The sequence below is a fragment of the Rhipicephalus sanguineus genome, unplaced genomic scaffold (assembly GCF_013339695.2).
Source record: "Rhipicephalus sanguineus isolate Rsan-2018 unplaced genomic scaffold, BIME_Rsan_1.4 Seq1558, whole genome shotgun sequence".
NCBI lineage: Eukaryota > Metazoa > Arthropoda > Arachnida > Ixodida > Ixodidae > Rhipicephalus > Rhipicephalus sanguineus.
In genome coordinates this window covers 18,933-33,204 of record NW_023614641.1, presented here as the reverse complement: position 1 = coordinate 33,204, position 14,272 = coordinate 18,933, and the positions used below count along the sequence as shown (strand labels likewise).

Sequence of the window (14,272 nt, the reverse complement as noted above, 5' to 3'; positions counted from 1 at the left end):
GCGCTAAAATAAGTTACGATGCACTCATACAACTAGCTCGTCTTTCAGTATTACTTCAGTCTTCTACTTTGCTGTACAGACATATAGATGTTCTTCTGAAGGACTATGCTGTGGTGCAAATCTACAAGGTGCCTTTTTTTTATGAGTAAACAAACAGTTATGAGTATGCAAGAAGTTATTAAAGGAAATAAATCAGTGCACATGACATCGAGCATACATAGGTGAGAAAATTGAACATGTAAAAAAAGAAAGAAAAGTGCATAGAATTCATGCAGACGCCTGTACATTAAGCTGATCCCTTGTAAAAACAGTGTGCGCCTATTCTCGTGAGAAACAAAGCTGAATGCATGCATGCAGAACACGGCAGTGTTTCTCTCTGTACAGCTCAAACAAAGAATGGGGAACTCTTTGCATATGTCTTTGTTGGTTAGATGAGCTTATAAAATGCTGCCCACAATCGTTAACTGTTCATCTGCTTGGTGTTAAAGCTTTAATCACCACATTTGCATGATCAACATTTCATGTTGATGGGAAAGCCCTTCTTCCTTTGCCACTGGCTGTTTCAATGAGCTGTGCCCAATGACAGATGAGAAAAATTCAGTAGCCCTCAGGATTTATCACGAGTACATTGCGGTGTGGTAACCAAGGTGTAACTTGCTTCTGAAGTGCAAGCAAACATGCGTTGCTAATAATTGGACACACAGCCACATGCACGCGTACAGTTGTGATTGTGCATCATCCCAGCTGCACCTGTTGTCAAATGTCACTGGGTCACATTTTCCTGTCATTGAAGGAGCACTTGCTGTTTTATCTTTTTGTTCCTTTGTCCCATGCTTGCACGGTTTTTTTCAACCTCAAAGCCAACTAGCCTGCCTTCTGCCACTTGTTCATTCAAAACTGCTTCTACTACACCAGATCAGCAGAGCTTGCCAGCACAGACACCATGCCTATTCCTGCAAGGCCTTCATCAATTAATGTTGCCTTTGTACTCCGTGACTAGGTGGATCTCGCAAAGGATTGTGGGCTACGGTGCCCGTCTGCATCGACTTCCAGTTTGAGATGTCGTGCCGGCAAACAGGCACTGTTGCTAGTGCCGTCGCTTTCTGTGTGTTCCATCTAGCAGTCGCGGTCTCATTTTCTCACATATTGCTGCATAATACTTTGGAGTGCTGTGCAGCTTAGTTGAATAACATGCAATCGCTACGGGATCGTTATAAAGGTGCGAACGGCCATTTCTTTGTTCAAGTGGCATGCACCTCCGGACACATGCATGTTGTTTCGCAGCAAAGGGTGTTTTAACACATGTTGTGACCTGTAAAGATTTGTTGCACATACCAGTGTCATGAAACATCCGCTCAATACATTTTCATTTTGCTGAACTCGTAAAATTATCTATTTACTTTTGTGTTGCAAAGATACCATCGCGGGTTCGATGTAATGAATGGCAATTGTGAAGTGTTTTTTACTGTAAAAGTGAAAGATTAACTTTTGCAGTTTTCAGGCTTTTCTTTTGGGCCTCTGAATCTTCCTTTAAGTGAGATGTCGTTCCCTCGCGCCTTCGAGCATTGTGTTTCAATGGATGCGAAATGCTGTGCACTCAACATACCTTTGTCTTTCAAGTTCCACTAAAAGGCCGTACCATGCAACTCATTGAACGATTAACTTTTGCAGTTTTCAGGCTTTTCTTTTGGGCCTCTGAATCTTCCTTTAAGTGAGATGTCGTTCCTCGCGCATTCGAGCATTGTGTTTCAGTGGATGCGAAATGCTGTGCACTCAACATATTTTTGTCTTTCAAGTTCCACTAAAAGGCCGTACCATGCAACTCATTGCTTCAAAAGTGACTTCGGTAGTTTTATGTCATGCGATATCAGTAACTGAGCGGCCGCTTTGTTCCATTGTCCTTTTACACGTTGAGCAGTTTTTATAGATTTGTCAAAAAGTAGGCAACGCAGTATAGGCTTTCAAAGCAACGTCGAGCGGTGTCATTGCTTTTATCGCAACTGGGGGCATCCATAGCCGCAACACTGCCGCCTCCGCTTCCACGTACGCGCAGAGATCTCGGATTGCATCTGCGATGCATTGCAATGTTGACTATTGCTGACTAGCAGTGCTCCAGGCCGAATGAGGAGCATGTGCGTACGTGTCCTTGCCACCACCGCTGGAAAATCCGGTGACAAACCGCCTTCGCAGGCAGCGTCTGCCCCCAGTAACGTAATGCTCAGCCGCGCAAGCATCGCGCCCATACTTGAGCTTGGGTTTCCTATATGCAGTGCAAGTATACTGTATCGGAGTACTTGATCTGGCAGATTACGTGTACTTTGTCTGAAGTATTTAAGGGATTTGGAAACGTACGTATGTTGACACATGTGTGCTCATATGTGTGAGCGACTCTGAGGTAGGCACCGTTTGTGCTCCAAGATACTAAATCAAGCTATTTCTTCAAACTATTACTGCGTGTTTTAAGGCATACTACTTATCACTTTGTTTTATAAACTGCGATATACTTTGTATCCATTTGCAAAAGAATTCAGCTACACAATCACTCGACAACCGGTAACAAACGCGTCGCAGAATTGCCCGTGTTTCCTCCCCGATTACACTGAATGGCAAGCACCTTGAAGCAGCGAAGAGCTAGGCCTCGAACCAGAAGTACCGTAGCAGATGACGCGCCATTTTGCTATGCACCTATTGCCTTGTAGTTGCATGTAGCTGCTTGAGCCAAGAGTGCGCAATGAATGGTGTCTGTACAGCACTGTGGTCGAGTGGATAAAATCTGGGGCTGCTGAGCAAAGGTCTGCACATTTTATTTCCAGTTCACATATTGGGAGATTAAAAGTTTATAACTATCTCCCTATGTCAGTAACCAGTACCATTCCTAGTTAACTATTCAAACACATCATTGTTTCAAATGTGACTAACCATTTGGAGCCTAATAATTTTGTTTTTGAAAGTGAGCATAAGTTCAGAAGAGGATTATAGTGTGTAACGCTGATAATTTTCGGATCGACTATAATCGTAGACTTTTCAAAAGCATTCGACAGTGTTGCCCATTGTCGCCTTATGGAAAAGCTTTCGTCAACATAGATTTCCTAACTGTCTCCTGGCTGTGAAACTTTTTGCCATTTTGTAAACAATTCATCGTTATTGGCAGAGTTGCCAGATGTTGCTGCACTAACGAGCAAATAATTGCCCCAAAGGAAATCCCAAAAAGAGCAGCACAACTTTTGCAAACAAAAGAATCAGAAGTTTAAGAAATTTTCTTTCTTTAAAATATTTTTCATTATAATGAAAAAAACTCATGCAAATATGATGGGAACATAAAAAAATAGCCTTAATTATATTTCTCAGCAAAAATACTTTGGAAATTATGTTCAACTGTGAACAAAGGTGCCTATTCACTCTTTAAGATAGTTTCCAGGGTAGTGTTCACTCTGTTGACTCCCTCGATGTACATTTGATTTCAATGCTCAGATACACAAAGCCATCAACAAATGCGCTATTAGTGAACGTGGTTGCTTTCTTGAAAATCTCGTTTGTAGGAATTGCTGATGATATGAAAGTGTGCTCCATAGTAGTAGCAGCAGGCTTATCGGATGTTCAGGAATTTGCACAGTGTGCATTTCTGTTGGGTTGGTGTGACAGGCTTTGATGTGTATGCACCCATGTTGACACGTACTACCAGATCTCCACTGAGCATTTTGGTTCAACTCCATAGTGTCCTGGGGCAGCCCGGTACGCTGCTACACGCTCTAATTCACAAATGTGAGAGGCACAGTTCGTAGTTTGCACCCCTGAAAGTGTTGTGCTTCCTGTTGTGTGTTTTGCTGGTCCATTGCAGTCATTTTCACGACATTCACCCATTGAGGTTGCTCCCTTTTTGCGGTGCTCAATGTAGGAGTATTCTTATTCGGAACCCTTGCAAGCAAGCAGTAGATGACATGAAACTGCACATGGAAGCCAACGGCAAGTCTGACGAGGAAAAGAAGCCATTGCGAAACTGCATTGCTAGTGAGATGCCCCCGCAGCACTTCAGTGCAGTACTTCACTGCACCACTTTCACATGGTGACTCCATCCTTGTCAAGAGCAGCGAAAACTATTAGAGAGGAGCACGTATAATGTGTCTGCGCCGAGATGCATTCATGGCAGAGTGGTTAGAGCGTGTGCCTCTGCGCTCGATTCCCCAGCTGGGGAATGCTTCCCGAGTTTTCTTTTTAATTTCTTTATTACCTACCTTCATGCCCTTTTATTGACATCAATTACATGATAGAAATGATGGAAGCCGTTTCTTGGTGGATGTTGCTATAGAACTCTTTTGTGTTAGAAAAGGTACAGCCGCCCAATTTTTTAACCTGAACGCACGAGCGTCGACCGCCGAGTTGATAAACACAGTACGATGGAGCACAGCAGTGAAATTAGAGCCTGTGCAGTTTTCGTCTGCCAGGCTCTTATGTGAAATGGACCCAACCCCACCTGCTTTTTTTGTCCTGTTTCTGGCTTGCAGTGGCAGATATCTTTTTTGCCTCAGGAAAGTGCTGCGTGAACCACAGGAAAAGAAAAAAAATGCTGATATGCACATAATATAATCAGAGGGTGTATATCACATACCGTTCATCTCAAGCATGACTACTTGACCTTTTCTTTATAACTTGATGGCAGCACTCAAAAAAGAAAAAGAAAGGATGCTAACGGTGCTCAAAAGAAGCGGGGCTAATGTCCAGTTCCCATAACAGCCTAGCAGAAGGAGACTGCTCATCGCGCACATGCATGTATTCTCGTTCATTTTGTCACTAAGCACCATTATACAGCGCTTATTGACTCGGCAGATGACGCATGTGTGTTCAGGTTTAAAAAATTGGGCATTTGCGCATAGAAGAAAGAGTACCTTGTACCATTTTCCTCTGTACCTTTTTCCAAAAAACAGCAATCCCTGTGCTCTAGAACTGACCGCCATGTGATATCATTAAAGTTAAACTTCCTGAGCAGTTTTTTAGACAACTCTACTCAAAGTTCCATAGATGCAGTGTAGAACCAGTTTTGATATTTTGTGTATCCCACGCAGAATCACAATGGCATCCGTGCGGGGCCAAGTGTCCAGCTGTACAAAAATGTGAGTGCTTTGTTTTGTACTGAATTTTGGTCTAAAACATGCCACTGTTCTTGGTGTTTCCCATAAGCCCAGCCATTCTCTGCACAACTTCTTTGAATGCTTTGCAGCTTCTGCAGACTCCCCTCACAGGATATCCAACTAGCACATGTGAAATCAAATATTAGATAGCAGCATGCAAACCACCCCGATTACTGTTTGCAATAAATCAATCAGCCATGACTAAAAGTTATGTCACATTACAGTGATGCCATATTGTGGTACCCCAAAACATGTGCCACAATAACCTCAGTAGAAATATAAAAAAGATGAAGTTCAGAAGAAGTCTTTGGAGCACCGTGTATGCCTTGATCACCCTCCGCGACTACACAAGTGTAGAGAGAAAGCAGTTATAGGCAACACAGAACTCTCCGTGAAAGCCGGCGAAACGGTGAAGCTGATGCCCCCTTTCGTCATGCCTACTACGGGCAGCTTCTTCATCCAAGCAGTCTCGGCCATTCCGGAAGAGTGAACTCCTGAAGAACCAAGACCCTCCTTTATGCTCCACTCCTAAAAAGACAGGGCGTGCAAACACGAACACAAGAAAGAAGTCAGGACACCACAAACGCCGACTAACAACTGAATAGATGCACAACGGCGGAAAAGAAAGAAGGCACAAAAACTTATCTGCGCATGCCCATGCAATAGGCGAACCTATCAATCCAGCACGCGTTATCTTTCAACAGTTATCTTTCGCGAAGGCCCCCACGGCCCCCACGCGTGCCGGATATCTGATAGGTTCGCCTATTGCATGGGCATGCGCAGATAAGTTTTCGTGCCTTCTTTCTTTTCCACCGTTGTGCATCTCTTCAGTTGTTAGTCGGCGTTTGTGGTGTCCTGACTTCTTTCTTGTGTCTGTGTTTGCATGCCCTGTCATTTTAGAATGAATACTTACCAACTAGCTCAGCTCTCTGTTATTCTAATACTCCACTGAGTCCCTCACTCACCTACTTCTCGCACACAGCTGGGTTCTGACCACAGTGCAAAATATATACTCTTTAGGTGAGGACACTCATATCAACCGGATAAAGTAACAACACTGTGCGCCCAAATGTCCAATGATACCTATCAGCGAGACAATGCAACTTCAAATCAAAAGGCGTTTCCGTAGAAACCAGCAACTAAAGCTGGAACTCATGCCACGTTTTTCGCAACCGGAAAACATGACGTGTGGCAAACGTCGGTTGCTCGAAGTTGCGTTGTCCCGCCAGTAGATATCCACTGCCAGCACCGGACCAACAGGCGTGCACAGTTACTTTATCTGGTTGAACGCTGCTCGCAAGCAAGCCATGAAGTGTCCTCACCTAAAGAGTATAACATCTTGCACCGTGGTCCTGACGTGCTTTCCTCTAAGCCTCATCCTCGTCGCTCTTGGCACATGTCCCATTGGTTCCCCCTTTCCACCAGGCCTCTCTCTGCACAGCACAGCTCTCCCCCTTCCTACCAAGCCACACCGCAAGGCCATGTGACCAGCGTTACACTGCCAGACTAAGAACAGCTTCACTGTTAACAGAGCAGTGACCTACTTCTGCAAAGCATGTCTCGGCAGGCCACATGGCCACGCATCTTCATTTTATTCGCACATTTGCTACAAGTGGAACCACTATACTAGTTCTTCTCGCGATGCCGGCATATAGCGTCAGAAACAGAAGAGTGGTGGGTTGGGCGAGTTGGTAATGTAACTGCGCAAAAAACGAACGGTAACACAAGAGTAGAGTTTGTGCTTTTTTTTCCTCGTGTGTTACCGTCCATTTCTTGCGCAGTTACATAATGTTAGAAGCAGAATGAGCTCAACTGCTGAGATTTTTCACGTTGACTGAGCACAACGGTAATAATGCTTTATTTGACCAATGTGTGCTTTAAACAACATTTACAGTAGTTGTTTTAATATTAAGCAAAAACGAAGTAATGCTGCTAAAACTTCATGTGGCTCCAGTTTTTTACTTTCACCTGCACGATTGTCATCACGTGCAGTAATCAATGTTAGACTCCTACACTGTTTGAAGGAGACAGAACATAGATATAAAAATTCTGTTTTAAAAATTTCTACTAGTTTTCCAGAGAAACCACTGCATTGTTGGACACTTCAGACTGTAAGCATTCTATTACGATACAAAACAGAAAGGCGATGAAGGATGATGGCATTCCCTTTGAGCGAAAAATTATCATCTACTCATTTGCAGCGTGAAGCTGCTAGGAATCATTAGTTTCTCTTGCCTGTGCTTCAAGTTGTCGGCCTCCTGTACTGCCTCCTGGTTAGATAGCTTTTTCATGAACTTTGCTTTGCCTTACAAGCTTACACAGAACTGATTTTCCATATTCAGTGACCCTGTAAATAATTGTGCTCATGCTGCTGTCTGCTAGCTCACATGGTAGAGCCTTGCATAGGACTCAGAGTTCCAAATGAACTCATTTGCTCAAGGTTATTGCTATTCCCCATAGATGACAATCATACACTTCTTGTAACGGAACATCGTGTGGTTTAAAAAAGTTCCAAGGAAGCTGGGAAGTCTACCTTTGCATAATCTATCATCGTTTGTTGCGTCATGGGCTCTCTATGATGGCCCATACATGCTGCAAGGTATGGATGTGCAGAATATCAACATTTAGGAGGCAAGGGGTTTACATTGTGTTGCTTCTTTGACAGTCAAGTTTTGCCGATTTCACACATTATTATGTGCGGCTTGTAATTTAACTGCGGCTAATATATTTGGTGAGCAATTAGTACCTGTTGTGCAGAGAATGATGTTCGTGTGGCTGCCCGCAGCTGCTGCACCTTGGGCGTGACTACCCAAAGGGCTATGACTACTTTCGGAGTCGACTGAAGGCTGCCTTCCTCAAGAACCGCGATGTCAAAGACCCTGAGCAGTTGACCATGCTGCTTGCCAGAGGACAGTACATCATCAAGGAGCTCGAGGCACTCTACATGCTCAAGAAATACCGTACCCTCAAGAAGCGCTACTACACAGACACTCCTTAAAAAACAACTTTCTTTTAGTGCTCACTTTGACACTTGGTGGTGAAGGTTAAAACAGCAGGTGTGCTGCTTACCATCAAAAGTATTTACAGTGAACTGTGGAGGACCAACTTTCTGCACTCGAGGAGTCAAAAGTGTTCCCTGATGTGCTCACGCAGGGTTGTGCAATTTAGGTGTGAAATCATTTCAGAGAAGGAGAGTACTGAATCGGACAGGTTGGTGGGGACTTAGTGACCATGACAGACAGCGCTGACTAATAATAATTATTTATTGCATTTAGACCTCCATTGTATAACAAGACCAGCTGTGACTACAGGCTATCGGACACTTGAGGTCGCATAATTCACTCTGATGCAAAGATATAGCAGGCACGTTGACACATAAGTCACCTTTCTGGTGTGTTTCGGGTTGCATCACACACCTTGCAAGCTCACTGCTCGTGGTATACAGTGGAACCTCGATTATCCGTCCCCTGGTTTTGCGCGACCCCCCGCATTTTACGACGAATCGGTTTGGTCCCGGCAAACCCCCATAGAAATAATGTATTTAAAACCTATTGGTTATATGACGCAATTTTACGCCGATCCCGCATCTTACGACGACTTTTCGATTCCGTCCGAGAGAAAACACCACCTTCTCTATTCGAATCAGACGCGACAAAATATTCCTGAGTGCAAAATAAGAACTTAAGTTCCCCTAGGTTGTCGGTTAGAAAAGTAGAGTGTAAGACAGTATGCCTTCTTAGAATGTAAAATTTATTCTCCAGGCAGTTCACGCGCTTCTGTGATCCAGTTTCCCTGGCTTAAGATCGCTTCAGGATACGCCTCGATCGCATGCGTATCCAGGGTCGTTACCTAGACAAGCTCTCTCTAGTACACGGAGAAGCTCCAACTGGTCGTAAAGCCCATCTTTGAGATCCGGATATTTTCACGTTTTCAGTCCGTGGAAACATGCAGACACTTCTCAGGCTCGATTTGTCGGGAGAAAGATGCGCATTGGATTCGATATCTTAAAGTTAAGGATAACTACTCGCTCACACCTCATTTAACTAAGTAATGCTGCCATTAGCTGCCATTTTCAAAAATAATTTAATCTACCATCCATGGAGAACCTCAGGGTCTTGTCATGGGCTATTGAGGCGGTCTGTTCCCCTTTTTGGGCAGAGCTGACTGCTACTGCCAATATTTTTAGTTTTTCGATTATACGACGCCCGGATTATACGACGGTTTTGCGTGGTTCCCTCAAAGTCGTATAATCGGGTTCCACTAGTCCTATAACTGAACATTTATGAAGACAAGATTTGCAGTCACGTTTTTTCCAATGATCTACCAAAGGATTGAGGAAAACTTTGCTGTTTTAATGCAGTAATGGCTCCATTGTGATTGCTAGATTCACATCTACCAAAGAGCACCTTAATCAGAAACAAATCTGGCCAAAGATTTATTCTTTGGTATTGAGCACTACTAAGAAATCTACAGATTTTCCCACTCACTTTAATCCACGTGCCAGCTAAAATAATCCGTATGCCACTGAAATAATCTGAGTGCCATACTATTTAATCCATGTGCCAAACATTTAATCCTAGTGCCAACATATTTAATCCAAGCGCCAGCACGATTAGGCCGCGTGCCAATGAGTTTAATCCAAGTGCCACCATGTTCAATCCAATCGCCAACAACTTTAATTCAAGCGCCAGTCACTTTAATTTATACACAATAAACAGAACAAGGTAAACATAGGGCGGTAGGAATAATTTTTTTGCCAATTCATGCTGGCGCTTATGAAATAAGGTCCTGTGGTATTTTCCCCGAATGTTTTGGTGTTATACCTTAGAACTCAAAAAGTGTGGTTTAATTACATGTTCGGTTACCAAATGTATACATTATAAGCACGTGGTAAAAGTTTAAGCATCGAGACAGTTTATGCTTCACCGCTACAGCAGAATTTTGGGTAATCACGTACTACGTTGATCGCATCTGGGAGAGATTCACGTCGTCTGCTGGCAGACAGCACTAAGGCCACGTTTCCGCAAAAGCGTTCGCAGTCGTCTGCTCGGCTCGATGAGAGGGATGGTGACTTACAGACGATATTCACCCATTCCTGAAATCAAAGAATAACCATTTGAAACGAGTAACCGTAAATTTATTTAGGTTTATATGCAATTAAGTTTTATGTATAAGCATCAAAGGAGATGCCCATGTTCATGTGACAGACGACGATGTGTTCCTGAAGCGTCGTCGCTTGTAACACGCGTGTTTTCAGAGGGAAACATTTCCAGACGAGAAGAGAGCTTTGCTTGAAGTCATGGCTGGACGCAAGCGAAGACCACAGTTCAAAGATCCAGATGAACCTCGTCGAAAAAAACGCCAGGCCTGCGCTGAAACCGCAGCACAGCCACAGCGAAATCTGGAAGAACAGCGTTTCTAGAGCCCGTTGTAAGCTCTCTTGGGGCTACTAATACAAGTACACTAGCAAGGTACCCACTATGCCATAAATAACAAATAACAATTTTTGCGAACTTGGGAAGCACCTACTAAGCCATTATTCGTCATTCTGCGGAGAAGCGAGGTACCAGTTACACGTCTGTAAGGCATTATGTGCACTTTGTTGACGCGACGACTGATGACGAAAAATTATGGCTCAGTCCTTTTGTAATGGGTTGCGAATATCAAATTTTTCGAATACGAATCAAATACGATATCCACCTTCGAATATCAGTGATTCCACTCCTGCGCCAACTGCGCCAAAGTGCGCCAAATTGTATTTACTGCGCCATCCTGATAATATCGACGAAAATTGCGCCAAACTGCGCCAAAGTCTCGGGTTTGGGGGCGTCTATCACCGGCAATCGCACGGCCGGCGCGTCAGAACATGTGCAGCTTGATCTTGGGGCTGCCAATAAAGTCGCAATCATGGACCAAGAATTATTCCGCTGAATAAATAGCGCTGGCGCGTGCGTCCCGAATAAGCCACGATGCCATGCACGGTGCCGACGCAGCTTCTGTTCTGCAAGTCGGCTCGACAGCAAAACGCGCTCTCCGCAGAGGCTCGTGACGTCTAGGCCTCTCGGTAGCGAGAAAGTGCGACGGCGATTCATCGGCGGACGTCGTCTGTTCTAGAAACGCTGCTGATAGCTCGTTTCAAGCGTCGCACGGCACGTAAGGAAAGCAATGTTCAGTAATAACTACATGTGTGCTGCTAAAATGTCTGTCACTTCTGTTTCCGGACATCGCGGAATGAAATCTGGGATCGCTAGCAGTATATATATGGAACAATATCGAATTTTCCTTGCTTCGCGTTTATGGAAGAGCACGCGAACGGTGGAAACGCGTTCACACTTTTCCTCAGATATACTTTATCCATGGATCTTCATTCGGAAGAGCTTTTTCGTAATTGCTTATACCAGCACGTCCGAGTTTAATCACTCTGCGGTAAATACCCTCTAAAAGGCCCTGCCCTTTTGAGCTCACGTGCTAGGGAATTCCAATTCGAATTTTTTGCTTGCTTTTTAAAAATGTCATCTCATTAATAAAAGCATATATCCTGGTCGGAGCAGCCGCAAATACGCAGCTGTCAGTAGCGGGCCCGTCGCTGACGGCCCACAGTGAAGCGGCTACCCCATGTTACACGTCCGCCCCTCGCTTTCGGGGGTCAATAGCTGACGGGTAAAAAAACTCAGTTTCGCTTAAGGGCGAAGCAATGAATGCGATACCAACAAATTGTATTGTTAAACGATTCAAGTAAGGCTAGTAGCTAACTCTTTTGGATTCGATCTCGCGTAACTCAACAAAACGCTGGTTTAAGGGAATGTGGCCGCTCCAGGAACCGATGCGTTTTCTTGCTGTGAGTTCTCTAAACACGAAGTAAGCGTTGAGAGCACAGCAAGTTTACGAGCCGTCTCCTGATGCCTCGAGATGGCGCGCGCGCAAGCGACTGCGCCCTTCGAACGATGCGGTCCCCCCCCCCCCCCGCTCCCCTGGCGTCCTTTCATGCTCCTTACGAAAGAGGAGCGGGACGTTTCTTCTCTGTTTGATGAGCAATCGACGGCAGGCCCGCACGCGGAAAGATGTTATCTCATGCGCTGTCCGTGCGACGGAGACAGACAGCCGGCTAATCTCCGCTTCAGCCGCGTTCGTCGCCAGCGCTCGCGAGCTTTTACCCGCGGCTAGAATGCGCGTGGTGATGTTATTAATTTGGTCTTTATACAGAAAATTACGGCAATGGCGACGGCAAAAATCCGCGGAGAGCGTCCATATAATTGTTATCACAATAAACATTTAAAAAAGTTGAGGAGCCATTTCACTGTGTGAAGTGGATGATAAGCGAAGCTGTTTCGCGCATGGCAAGGAGGTGACATGGTGGAGGACAGTTTGGTATGTAAGGCCAGGTTGTTAACGTTCAATACGCAATATTAATGCGAAAGCATCAGATGCTTTATCAAACACGAAAATTGACCGTCGGCGGCGTCAATCGATTGATGCAAAAAATATCATGTGATGGCGTCATCATCACGTCATAGATCGTCAAAACTTGTGACGTCATCATGGCGTCATATATCGTGATGTCACGTGATGACGCCATCACGACATCGTCGCTTTACACTGCTTCCGTAATCGGTGCGCCGATCATGGAGCTAGCGCAAAACCAGGTGAGGTGCAGAAAGCTTGCAGAGAAGGAGGGGGAGGATCAACCCGTCGATCGAGAAGAAAAAGAACCTGGCTTTCGCCTTGGAGTTTTCTTAGGGGAATGCATTAGGGACAGTGTGGCTCTTTGGCATTGAGGCACTGCTGTACATCACGGCGTTTGTCTACAATGTCTGCTGATAACCACATAGATGTATTTAGAGTGTTATTTCATAAAGTGCAATTTTATTGATCTGGTATTCTGTTTATTTGCTAGTGTCGAAAATAATCGCCGAAGAGGTTAATTCAGAACACTCAACTGCATGAGCCCTTATTTTTTCATTAGCGAGTGAAGTATGGAGTTCTCCTGAGATGATTTTTTCCATGAGATTTGCAATGAATCGAAATATTTCTAGCCTTCATAAGAGCCCCATAGTAATATTCCGGTGCTTGAATGTTATTGCAATATGCTTCTGTAGTGCACTCCAGGATGTAAAATTCGCTGCTCCAGAGTGCTCCCAGATGCAAAATTATCTGCTCCAAAGTGCTCCAAGATGAAAATTTTGCTGCTCCAAAGTGCTCCAAAACGGAAATTTTGCTGCTCCAAAAATTGCTCCAAATCAGAAGTCCTCGGTAGCATCACTAAATATCGAACGAATATGAATATAAAGGAAAAATGCCTCCACAGTAACAATAGTTTATTTTAACATGTAGCTATTTGAAAAAAAAAAACATTAACAGCTTGAGTGGCAAACAAAATACATGCTATCTCCAGAGCACAATGTCCAGGCTAGCGCAATGCAAATCGCAACACAAGCTAATATCACGGCTCAATGAAAGTAATTACTAGATGTTATCATGAAGAAATATGAGTTGCTCCACATGATCAGGCAGCAGGCGCTCCCTTCTGACCCCCCCCCCCCTGCCACTGAAATGGCACGCTCGCTTGGAACAGAAGTGGCTGGTATAGGGAGAGAGAGAGACATAACTTTATTTTTGTCCTTGCTGGGGTCAAGGGAGGCGGGGGCCGGGAGACTAGCCCTACCGGAGCCCCCCTTCCTCAGGCGGCGGCCAGACCTTGGGTCTTGGCGGCGTCTTCGGCCAGCCGGACTGCCCAGAGTTGGTCATCTGGGCACGCGCTGAGCAGCATAGCCTTCCACTGCTCGGGCGTGGTTATCTTAAGTTTAGGGTTCTTGCTGTGTTTGGTGGTGTTGTCGCTGCGGGACATGCCCAGATAATGTGGTCGAGGTTGGCGCGCGAGCCATCCCGCAAGCTTTGCACTGTGGTGTGTAAACGTCCGGGTATATGCGACTGTACAGCGTGGGTGTAGGGAATGTTCGCGTCTGTAATAATCGCCATGTTGTGGACTTTTGCTTATTTAGCGACTTGTCAGGGGGTGGGTACTTCAATCTTGCCCTATGGTAATGCATGGCAATTTCACCATACGTGACCATTCTTTCTTTCGCGTGGCCGCACCAGGACTCGACTTCTTTGTCCTCAGCCTGCTGGGCTCGTCGGGAGGGTAGCTG

At 44.9% G+C, this 14,272-nt stretch overlaps 1 protein-coding gene across 1 annotated transcript; it reads left to right on the top strand.

Moving 5' to 3' along the window:
• Positions 1 to 3,938: 3,938 nt before the first annotated feature.
• Positions 3,939 to 8,149, top strand: LOC119376582 (electron transfer flavoprotein regulatory factor 1). Its single transcript, XM_049411447.1, has 3 exons — positions 3,939 to 4,037; positions 5,040 to 5,108; positions 7,912 to 8,149. The coding sequence occupies exons 1-3, from the start codon at positions 3,939 to 3,941 to the stop codon at positions 8,122 to 8,124; spliced, it is 381 nt and encodes a 126-aa protein (XP_049267404.1). The 3' UTR covers positions 8,125 to 8,149.
• The last annotated feature ends 6,123 nt before the right edge of the window (positions 8,150 to 14,272 follow it).

Coding starts and splice junctions, on each gene's coding strand:
- LOC119376582 (XM_049411447.1), top strand. CDS start 3,939: ATGAAACTGCACATGGAAGCCAACGGCAAGTCTGACGAGGAAAAGAAG. Junction 4,038..5,039: donor CCCCGCAGCACTTCAGTGCA/GTACTTCACTGC, acceptor AACCAGTTTTGA/TATTTTGTGTATCCCACGCA. Junction 5,109..7,911: donor GTGTCCAGCTGTACAAAAAT/GTGAGTGCTTTG, acceptor GGCTGCCCGCAG/CTGCTGCACCTTGGGCGTGA.